Source organism: Zootermopsis nevadensis, unplaced genomic scaffold, assembly GCF_977971745.1.
Source record: "Zootermopsis nevadensis isolate Lab colony 2312 unplaced genomic scaffold, Znev_1.0 Znev_ptg000020l, whole genome shotgun sequence".
Lineage (NCBI taxonomy): Eukaryota > Metazoa > Arthropoda > Insecta > Blattodea > Termopsidae > Zootermopsis > Zootermopsis nevadensis.
In genome coordinates, this window is record NW_028259152.1 from 15,369,772 (window position 1) to 15,381,989 (window position 12,218).

General features: G+C 36.8%; 1 protein-coding gene across 2 annotated transcripts in view; it reads right to left on the reverse strand.

Moving 5' to 3' along the window:
• Nucleotides 1–3,952: 3,952 nt before the first annotated feature.
• The window catches only part of LOC110835856 (xibalbin-1-like), a 53,301-nt gene continuing 45,035 nt past the window's right edge, over nt 3,953–12,218 (reverse strand). The window contains exons 2-3 of one of the 2 annotated variants that reach the window (XM_087351924.1): nt 11,736–11,799; nt 3,953–5,307 (exon numbers count right to left, since the gene is read on the reverse strand). In XM_087351924.1, coding sequence (XP_087208050.1) covers nt 5,142–5,307; nt 11,736–11,799 — 230 coding nt within the window. In that variant the 3' untranslated portion in view covers nt 3,953–5,141. The remainder of the gene's footprint in view (nt 5,308–11,735; nt 11,800–12,218) is intronic. The other variant, XM_087351925.1, reaches the window with a different exon arrangement.

Sequence of the window (12,218 nt, forward strand, 5' to 3'; positions counted from 1 at the left end):
AAAGACGCCTCCCTTGATATATAAAGATTAACGAAATTGGATAATCTATAATTAATACAATTAAGATTATCCGGCAATCTAGGCTGGGTTCCATGAAAGGGTCAGTTTTAATAATATAAATAATTCAAGGTCAAATTTTTTCTCTGAAACTGTCGAGAGGATTCGTGCTCTTAGCGAAACCCATAAAGGAAGTCACGAGTCCTCAAATAAAACCACGTGATGAGGATTTAACAACTAAATCGATTAGGAAATAGAAATGCAGCTGAAAAATTTTGGCATGCAAAAAGGAAATAAGATTAAGGTTCAACCACAATTTAACATATCTTAGGAAGAGAATAATTCCTTAAGTAGTTTTGTCATCACACTTAAGAACATATTATCGACGCCTCACACATACGCAAAAGTAAGCAGAAGACATTTGTTACGATGACAAACATAGTGGCAGCAGATATTCGAATGTAACCTTACACACCTAAGCAAGGATCGGATCTCTGTGTGCCTTCTTAAAGTGTGTATCCAGCGCCACGATGGTTACTGAACGGATTTAGATAAAAATTGGTATGACTGGACATCATAATCAAGGTTGTCATCTTTACCTTGGTTAAGACGTGCGGTGAGACGCAGCCCACAGGATAAGGGGAGATTACCTCTGGGTTGGTTTAGGTAAGGAGGCTAGATGGGTTTTTATTAGGTTAGTCTGGGTTATGTTAGGTTAGGTTAGGTTAGATTAGGTTAGGTTAGGTTGCGTTAAGTTTACATGCGTAGGATGATCTAGGTAACTTTGGCATGGGAGGGGTTAGATTAGGTTATGTGGGGTGAGATTTGGGATGATCAGGTAAATTAGGGACTGTTTAATTTGATTATTCGTGTTATAGGGTATGTAAGGTTAGGTTAAGTTAGGGATTGACATGATAGTTTGGTTATCTTCGGTAAAATTTAGGTTAGGTAACAACTGATTTGTTTAGGTTAGGTTAGAACGAATCAATGCAAAATGGGTGAGGTTAAGTCGAGTTATTTTAGCTGTTGTTAGGTTCCATTAAATTTAAATTTTGGCGCTGGGGTTTACCTGTTTGTTAGATAAGTTAGTGTGTTTAAGTAGGGTTTGGTTTAGGTCAGTATAGAATGGGCCAGATTGGGTAAGTCGGATCAAGATTTGAAGAGGTCAGAAAACATTGAGTGTTAAGTTACAAATATTGACGTTTTTGCACAAATTTATTTCGGAGGGCTAACCTCATGCATTAATTTATAACCCGAGTTGCAAAAGACGCATGTAGAGATGTAATAACGAGACGGATTACACCTCCAGGCCTGGTTATTATACAAATCTTCCCTTCTGTGTACTTGTCTTTCCATTATCTCTATTTGGTTTGCGTTTTGTAAGCTTTAGTTCCATTCCACAAGCGCGTGTACACAGTTCAAAGGGATTTCCAAAAGTCCGATGAAAATCCTGTTTGCGTGAATATACTCGAAATGATAGTAATTTTGGTGCCAAGTAATTTCTTGTTACATTTAAACTGAACTCAGCTCACTGAATGCTTGTGGGCTGGAGTAATGAGACAGGTACATATGTCCCATACGAAATAGATTATTTGAATGATGTACCTGGTTTAATATTGATCTGTAAGTCCGATGTTCCACCGTTAGACTTTCGACTGTCTGCCACTGAGTAATAAGACACATCTCCAGAGATGAATGTTACGAACAAAAGAGCTTTGGAACATGTGATATCCTCAATTAGGTTGAATGAACTCAAAGGAATACTAAAACTTTCTAGGACTACAGACGTGTGTGAGCTTAATAAGTAATAAAGTTGATGGATTGTGTGATATTTAACGACGGTGTTTGACGTCAGCGTTCTATGAAATGTGCCAGGGCGTCACCATGACACCTGACTGCCTATAATTTACTTACTCTGTATTAAATGTTCTAAATGACTGACGGCAATTTACGTGATTAATGGTTAAGACTAATTGCTTGGTTAACTCAATTTAATCGCATTTTATGAAGTATGTTGGTAGGTCCATAATGCAAGGCAGACGAGTAAAAGGAGTGCTCCCACCACGTAGGTCTCGAGCCTCCGCAGATTACGTTAAATACAACGTATTATATAAATTAAATAGGCAGAAGTCTTTAATGTGTTATGAAAACTGGAAAATAGTTGCTAATACAGACAGTGCTCAAGTATTAGAATTATATTGAAGCATTTATTAGCATATACTACAGGACACATCCTGTAATTACACAGGTTATATAGTTGTAAATTATATACATACATATCTACTGTCTTTATTTTTATCTCAAATATAATTGAATTTATTGTACGCAACGGACATGCCATCTGATTGGCTAATCTCAAGTCAGAAGGAACCTGTTGCATATAAAACTCTATTTTATTTAATATTTTCTTTGTTCTAATTCATGATCCGTGATCTATTTTGATAAACCAATTACTGTTCTGATAGTCATAGTACTCATATGTTTGATCAGAGCGTATTATGGGCAATTAGATATTTATGTAAAAATTATTTTCTTATGTACAAAGCCCTTCCATTGATTGAAAATCTTGGCATGTACGCGACAAGGATGGTATTTTGAGATTCAGTCAATTCGGGGGGGCTTTATAATTGCATATTGAAGTCTGAAGATATTAAAATAAACCAGAATTATAGCGGAAAGCCCTTTTAAAAGAATTTAAAATATGAGTTGGCATATGGTACAAGAAATTTTCATTTAAAGAAAAGTATATTCGTTTATTTTCTTTTGACTGAAAAATTATACCCGTCTTCAGAACCTTTTCCACATATTCTGAAACAAATCTGAGATTAAATAATGCCATAACTGAACTTATTTTATAGATTATTGAAAATTCATAACCTGTTTATTGAAGTAAGAATGTAATTGTGAAGAACTGTCCAGTCCAATTCGACACACGTCCTTCTTAAGGGAATATCCTTCTTAAAATGAGACATCGTATTGTGTTATATGATTTGTTGAAATACTATTTTCGTCTTGACAATGAATTTTATTGTACATTACTTGTGTGTTAAATGTGGCTTGTGGACGAGATTTTGATATTTTAATACTTGTTGTTTGACATTTAATAATATTTAAAACATTGCATTACAGTTCAGGTTTTTATTTTTATACTGATTTTAAACCACGTAACGATTGTCGTGTGTGACCAAAACATTTCGTGCCCACGTTTAACACACAATTGGTATAAAATAAAATTTATTTTTAAAAAGGAAATAAATGTTAATGCAAGGACGTCCACCGTACAGAAACAACGGTCATGTTATAGGCCTTCTCTAATTTCTACACGTTTCATTTTATGTTTGTATGAATATAATTATGCAAATTTCATTACATTTTACCGTCGATATATATGTACCACATTTTAGTTGTCGGTCGCGATATATTTGATTGTACTTGTATATGGTTACAAAGGAACCAAGGAGGAAGGGTTAGGAGGAGAGTAAAACCACGAAGAACAAAAACTACTACCGAGGGCTTATGGCACCAGGAATACATGGCCTTTCCAAAGTCTATGGAGACCCTGACCATGGTGCCTAAAAGACCAGTGTTTGAGGGCAATGCCCTAGTTAAATATGACCCAGGAACGCTACGAGACTTGAGACCCTAATTACGGCCACCAATAAAATAGTTCTTCGATTGAAATGCATCTAGCTATGAAAAACACTGAACTTTATGGGAGGTACAAGGCTGTTAGAAGGTTAAGGTGAAAGTTGGAATGGAACACGATGAAATGGCGGTGGTGCATGGGTCGGTTATGCGTCCATCCCATTTATAATTTACAGATCTACCACGGAGAAACGTATCTTTTCTGTCTTCAGCCTCGTATGTTCCTCTGAACGTTGGTAATCGCCTACAAGATCACGCGACATCTTTAAGGCCGTGAGAATCTCAGATCTGGAAAACAATTCAGTTGCTATTTCTTTAACTGGGGATTTAATTGACACAATTATTCAAATGTTATATATTACAGAGCGCTATTATGTAAATATGTTGCTTATTTCGCATTACATTTGAGTTTAATCAGATGTGTACAAATTAAAATTAATCTACGCTCGGTTTTTACAATAATACAATTTTTTAAAACACAAATATTAATATTACTTCAAGCACAGGATAGTTACGATTTCTATATAACTTAAGATTCATTGCTGGTGAAAGTTCCATTTTGTTTAATTAACAACAGACCTGTAAAAGAGTCTAAGTTTTGTAGCATCTAAACATACAATTAAAGTTTTAAATAAGTTTCAAGTGACAAGATAATACTGAGACTTTTCACAAACTAGATATTTGTATAATTTAATTTATATTTATCTTGAAATGAGACATCTGTTGCGTAATATGTTTTTAATTAATTTCTTTTACAGAGTACATTTTAATTGTATACTAATTATATACCAAATACGGCCGCAAAATATTTCGGTCTTTTTCACGACCATCTTCAGATGACATAAAATACGCGATATAAATCGAAACGTATGACAATGTTTTCATTTGAATGTTTTGTTAAAATAAGTAAACATCGAATCCAGCTATAATTTTTTTTGGTATCTATAGCGTTATGTAAATTAAACTTAAATATACTACCCATCAAATTCACGATAGGATTTGATGTTTTATTATTTTTCTCTTTAAACGTTCAAATCAAAACATTGCCATTCAGTTCAATTATTATCACTTCATCATGCATTGTTTTCTGCCTGATAATGGTTGTAAAAGATACAGAATCAATTAGTGGCCCTAATTAGTACATAATTAGTAGGTATATAAGATAAAAATTTGTGTAGACGGAAAAATTACTTTAATATATTTAATTTATTTGTTATTAAAATAATGTGGATTATTTTAACAAAAAATAGAGTTAAATTTGATTCCGTATAGCAAAGCAGATAAATGAAATAATTCTGATTAATCAATTTGAAACTAAAATAAAGAAGGAAATGATTTAATTTTACATAATTAAAATTGAGATATCATCAAGTATCACATCGTGTGTCTGTCAATCGCAGCGATGCATTATTGTCCAGTGTTCTCAACATGACGACCATTAATTTGTGGAAGGTGAGATGTAGGTTGCTCGCTGCGACATTTGGCACGAATTCCTCCACTTATTTTCCCCATTTTTGGAAGAGGCCCATGCGCTGGCACCGGCAGTTTGCGCCCCACAGGTTGCAACGGCAGGAGCTGTTGTAACAGCAGTCCTTCGGCCTGTGATCGCAGTTTCCACCTCGTCTGACACACGCCCGTCTGAAAAGGTAAATTAGAGAAGAACGTCTGCAAGGAAATTAGAATTATCTGTGATAGTTAAGAAACACATTGGTCATACCAGTGGTGAGAAATCATTTCCATCAGATGCAATTTACAGTTTACAAAATAATTATCTGAACGTAGCAGAAAATACAGCAATAAATGTTTAATTTTCTTCAACAAAATATTTTTAAGCTAAAAAGGAATATCTATGTAGAAGCAAGGGAAATGTATAATGAACACACCTATGACTTTCAGTTTTAAATATCTTCGCAATATACTTTTATCTGTTGACAATATTTCAGAGACGCTGTCATGGAATTTGCCCACGAAATTCTGCAAGAAGTGGATTGCCCACCACTGGTATATACTGTACGACATTGATTCTCATATTTCGTATAACGAAACACAAAGGTTCCCCAGAGTTCTGCCAATGTCATTACATGAACCATAGAAAACCATAGAAAAGCTCTTTGTGTTTCCTTCCGAAAATACATGAAACAGATATACAGAATACGTGGTCTGACCGCTATACCCTTATGACAAAGAAGATGAGTTATGAGATATTTTATATTGCCTTCTTGCGTGCTGAATATCGACATCTCCTGCCAGACCGAAGTTAACTTTATTATTATTATTTTTTTTTACGAAACAAAGGGAAAAAATATTCTTTGTGATTTTTCATATATTGCTGGTCTTGAAGGTCACGTGTTTCTATAGATAAATCCTCAATTCTGGGCAGCTAATCACAGTACATAGTTACAAGAAAAATATTCTTTCGTATTTTTTTCAAAAATATTTACATTTTCGAAAATTGTCCCAATCGATGTATGTATTTAAGTTTTGTAACGATACGAACAGTTATCGACAAAAGTAATAACGTTTCGACTAAGCTTCATATAAAGCAAGTGACACATTGGATTCATTATAACCGAAGTAACTTGTGTAGAATTCTAAATTAATTGGAATCCATTCAGTGGCTTCGGATATGAAACATGCGGACGAAAGACGCAGAGAGGGACAGGAAGATAGGACCTCCAGATCATGCGTTCGCTTCAAAAGGACCCGAATGATCAAGAATGAAAAACAGTTTCTGATATGGCGTCATCAGTATAATAGTAAAAATAGTTTAATTAGTCCGCACTACTTGTGGATATGTTAAAGTGTCCTGTTGGTTACTTTTAATGGTTAAAATATTTTTTTAAAGCATCGCAAAATTTTGTGCCGAATGTCATGAAGGGCGTGGCATAACAATCATTTAGAGGTGGCGACTCAAGTGTGGGCAACCTTTTATGCCAAACGATACAATTGGAAAAGACGGGGAAGGAAAAAGTCGTGGCCTATTTAAAATCCTCCCCAGCATGAAAACACGGTACGGATAGTAGACATTTATATAAAGACTCCAAGTAGATACTTCCCACGTAAAGGTCTAGACCTTCGGAGAGATTACTCGTAAGAGGTCTGGGATTTCTTATTCTTATTTTTCATTGCAGACGCTGAAGTTTGAACCTCTTTAGGTGTTAACATTTTATATTTGTCCCTGCTAAGATGGTTCAGCAAGTGTTTATATTTCTGAAGGCTTCTTTTATTACAGGCGAAGTGCACTTTATGGCCATCTATTGTGTGGCACTGAATTTGTGGTCTCAGGCTGTGGTGAACCGTTCCAACGCATTGTCAACTTTGTTTCATAATTTATAGACCATATAAATGTGGAAAAACGTTACAGTAAGCACATTTACTTAAACGTCGTGTCCAAACTATGGTCTGATTATTTAATTAAAAATGCCGAAACTAGCAACCACATGTTCTGAAAGGACACTGCATATTTCAAAACATAAAATGTTGCGTTTAACGAATAAGAAATTTATTATTATTCGTGTTTTTTCCGTCTAATCACAATTGTATATAAATAAAAATTATACATAAGATATTAAAATAGCATTTACATATTTGGTTGATTAGACGGAAAAACACGAATAATTAAATTTTAATTCACAATATGACGCAAGTATATCAACTTATGAATAAGAAATTACTTTATTACTATGTATTAACGTGTTTTCAAATCTTCAAAGCGTCTACTAAATTGTTCTGTTTTAACATCAGTCTCTACATGTCCCGAAACTTAATAACAGTTGAACAAATGTCCATATAATTTAATACTATTAAAATGTAATATATGAAAAGTTTCATCCAACACAAAATCAGCATAGACAAGAGTGTTATCAGGTCTGGCCAAGCTGAGGTGGAACAAAACGTGAAGATAAACATTTATTGTACAAATATTTTAATACCACAAATAAAAATATTTTAATTTCTGATCACGTCATTTTAAGATTGTTTCAGCTGTTAATATCGAATTTTCTGAACATTCATCTCTAGTTCTCAATGGGTCTGTAATGAAATGTGTGTGATTCAAGAATTAAAATATGTTCAGTTTCATCGAACGATCCAATAACAAACCTTGTGGAGTACCTGATTTCTTTTTTGTAATTTATTTCTCATAAATCGTGACAGTTCATTCATCCCAACCAGTGTTACTCCAGCTGATACACGCCTTCTATCTTTATGATACCCAAAACGAGGTGCAGTTTATAGGCAGCACTGGCCGTAATTTTAAAATTAGTACCAGGAACACATTCACGTCATAAAAAACAGCCAGAAATGGCAAACACCTAGATCCCTTGTAGCAATGCACACAGAAAAATAAAACCCCATATTCGATAAAATTTTAACTATTGCCATAAATATATCCCACATCAACTCTCCTTCGTCGTCTCCTCTGTAAATAACGCCTTTTCACATCAACACACACGCAGATAGCGGATCGGAGTCGACTTTGACGACTTGTTATTGCGGGACTGAGGGAGATCTTCTCTGCTGTTTGGATGTCTGGTGAAGTGGCAGCTGTTGGAGCTCCTCAAGCAAAAACTACTTCACTAAAACTTAAGCTCTAACCTCCCGTCCCGTAGGTAAACAAACTACCAACTGAACTATAATTGAAGATTTCTGTCTTCTGACGGAGGCAGTATGACCTCTGAAACGTTGGTGGACATCGACCTGACTACACAGTGCAACAACCCAGAAGACAGAAATCTTCATACTCATCGCCCTGATGACGGAGGCAGTATGACCTCTGAAACGTTGGTGGACATCGACCAGACTACACAGCGCAACAACCCAGAAGACAGAAATCTTCATACTCATCGCCCTGATGACGGAGGCAGTATGACCTCTGAAACGTTGGTGGACATCGACCAGACTACACAGCGCAACAACCCAGAAGACAGAAATCTTCATACTCATCGCCCTGATGACGGAGGCAGTATGACCTCTGAAACGTTGGTGGACATCGACCAGACTACACAGCGCAACAACCCAGAAGACAGAAATCTTCATACTCATCGCCCTGATGACGGAGGCAGTATGACCTCTGAAACGTTGGTTAACATCGACCAGACTACACAGCGCAACAACCCAGAAGACAGAAATCTTCATACTCATCGCCCTGATGACGGAGGCAGTATGACCTCTGAAACGTTGGTTAACATCGACCAGACTACACAGCGCAATAACCCAGAAGACAGAAATCTTCATACTCATCGCCCTGATGACGGAGGCATTATGACCCCTGAAACGTTGGTTAACATCGACCAGACTACACAGCGCAACAACCCAGAAGACAGAAATCTTCATACTCATCGCCCTGATGACAGAGGCAGTATGACCTCTGAAACGTTGGTGGACATCGACCAGACTACACAGCGCAACAACCCAGAAGACAGAAATCTTCATACTCATCGCCCTGATGACGGAGGCAGTATGACCTCTGAAACGTTGGTTAACATCGACCAGACTACACAGCGCAATAACCCAGAAGACAGAAATCTTCATACTCATCGCCCTGATGACGGAGGCATTATGACCCCTGAAACGTTGGTTAACATCGACCAGACTACACAGCGCAACAACCCAGAAGACAGAAATCTTCATACTCATCGCCCTGATGACGGAGGCAGTATGACCTCTGAAACGTTGGTGGACATCGACCAGACTACACAGCGCAACAACCCAGAAGACAGAAATCTTCATACTCATCGCCCTGATGACGGAGGCAGTATGACCTCTGAAACGTTGGTTAACATCGACCAGACTACACAGCGCAATAACCCAGAAGACAGAAATCTTCATACTCATCGCCCTGATGACGGAGGCATTATGACCTCTGAAACGTTGGTTAATATCGACCAGACTACACAGCGCAACAACCCAGAAGACGGAAATCTTCATACTCATCGCCCTGATGATGGAGGCAGTATGACCTCTGAAACGTTGGTAAACATCGACCAGACTACACAGCGCAACAACCCAGAAGACAGAAATCTTCATACTCATCGCCCTGATGATGGAGGCAGTATGACCTCTGAAACGTTGGTAAACATCGACCAGACTACACGGCGCAACAACCCAGAACACAGAAATCTTCATACTCATCGCCCTGATGATGGAGGCAGTATGACCTCTGAAACTTTGGTTAACATCGACCAGACTACACGGCGCAACAACCCAGAAGACGGAAATCTTCATACTCATCGCCCTGATGATGGAGGCAGTATGACCTCTGAAACGTTGGTTAACATCGACCAGACTACACAGCGCAACAACCCAGAAGACAGAAATCTTCATACTCATCGCCCTGATGATGGAGGCAGTATGACCTCTGAAACGTTGGTAAACATCGACCAGACTACACGGCGCAACAACCCAGAAGACAGAAATCTTCATACTCTGATGATGGAGGCAGTATGACCTCTGAAACTTTGGTAAACATCGACCAGACTACACAGCGCAACAACCCAGAAGACAGAAATCTCTCACCGCTGTGAGAACCTTAAGTCATACATGAATTATATTTGACAGCGTAAGTAGGCGAGCTGTCAGGAGAATTTAGAACTAAAGGTGGACGAATTAAAATGAAACTGTGTATTTAAAAAGAAGCAACGGAAGTTCGACACTTAATTTTTTGGCCAGGAAATTGTAGTAGAGTCCACTGATTCACTGCAGAACGGGACCCTAATCGAGGGCATGCCCTTCTAAGGATTATGTAACCTACCGTTACGCTTTAAGACGTGTACAAACGAGTACTCTTTGTGACCATGAACGTATCTCCGAGTGTCTGTTACATAAATCGACCCAAAGTCGCTAAGAGCTTAATACGAGGTTCATTAACATTGAAGTCTCCTCGTCTGAACGTTGTGCTCGATCTATAATTGTTTCCATGCCGAGACGAATCAGGTCCCTGGTTGAAAGTCAGAAATTCTGACGTCTTACTAAATATGCCAGGTCCTTAAAACAGCTGTTCCAAGTGCCAACATGTTGGTTCATGTTTTTTTAAAGTAACTGATGTACATCACGAAATAATAACGGTTGTAAAGTGTTTTCTTTTGTTTTTTGTTTTTACAGATACAATTTTTGTTCAGTAAAATCTGAAATTGGGACGTTTAAAACATCACGGAATAATAAAATAAATATCTGCTGCCACGACACTTCCAGCGTCGCCAATGAAGCACTCTTAGTATGCTGATGATACAAACGATGATTGTTTAATGATTGATAACAGAAACTATTGAACTGTGTATCATTCACAAACGATAACAGTCACATATTATTTTTTTTTCGAACATCGCTGTGTAAATATTTTCGTATTTTAAGTTTCTCGTGGTATAAGTTCCATACTTAAAATTTAGACAATTATTTGCAAATAACACATGTGCGTAGTTGAAATGAATACTTTCGAGAATATAAAATTTCATCCAAAATAAACATACGAGGTCACGAACTTTCGTATGGTCTGCATATCAAACTATCAACTCGTCCGCCAACGAATATTACATCCGTCTGAAGACATAACCTTCATTTCGCTGTGTATCCTAACATTAATTCAAGTGCTTCTTCATATTAGTCAGGTGTATTGTAGTCTTTGCTGGTAGGTAATGCGAATTAATAAAATTCACGTTGGGACAAACACAAGGGGATTATAAATTACTGTCATAATGACGCCAGTAACTAAGCTTACGTCACTTCCGGTCTGGAAAACTTCAAGCGCTTGAATTTTGTTACACAGATTGTACATGATTCTAGTCTGAAAACCTGACGGGAAGAGGCAACTTGGAAAACTTAGGAGTAGATGGTAGGTTAATATTAAAATGATAATGAAAGTGGTAGGAGCATGCAGACTACATTCGTCTGTCTAGCTCAGAGCAGGGGCCCAAGTGGACTTTTACGAAAATTATTACTTCAACAAATGAGGTGTAATTTATTCAGTACGTTAAATTCATGGGCCTAATTATTTATTAACATAGTATTTTGGTTAAGTAGTTAAAGACTGCCGCCATGTTTCTATTATTTTAGATAGGGGAAGTGGTAGGACTGGTGACATTGTTCGAAGTACTCACTTGTGAGCCGGGGCTTGAAGTAATCTCTCCAGATTATTCTCACTGTAGTCTTCCAGGCCCTCGTCTGTAACAGAGCAAACCGACACACATTAACATAGGCCTACGTCATCAAAGGCAAATCACCATGAACGAAAGTGCATCCATGATGTCTTTTTGAATTTGCAGTTATATATAATTGTATTGATTACATAACAACGAGATTTCACTTAACTCTCTAATCATGAGGTGATATTGTTGCGTCATATTGTGATGATTATAATTGTTTATTTTAACCGTCTAATCACAATAAAATATTTTATTAAATATTAAAATATTATTACTGTAATTAACATTTAATATTTAAAATATTTAAAATATATTAAAATATATATTAAAATGATGCTCTTTTTATCGAAATGTTCGATTTACAATTAGAGCATCATCATTTTCACGACATGTTTCGGTTTTCAATGAACCATCTTCAGGTGTATAATCGATATAAAT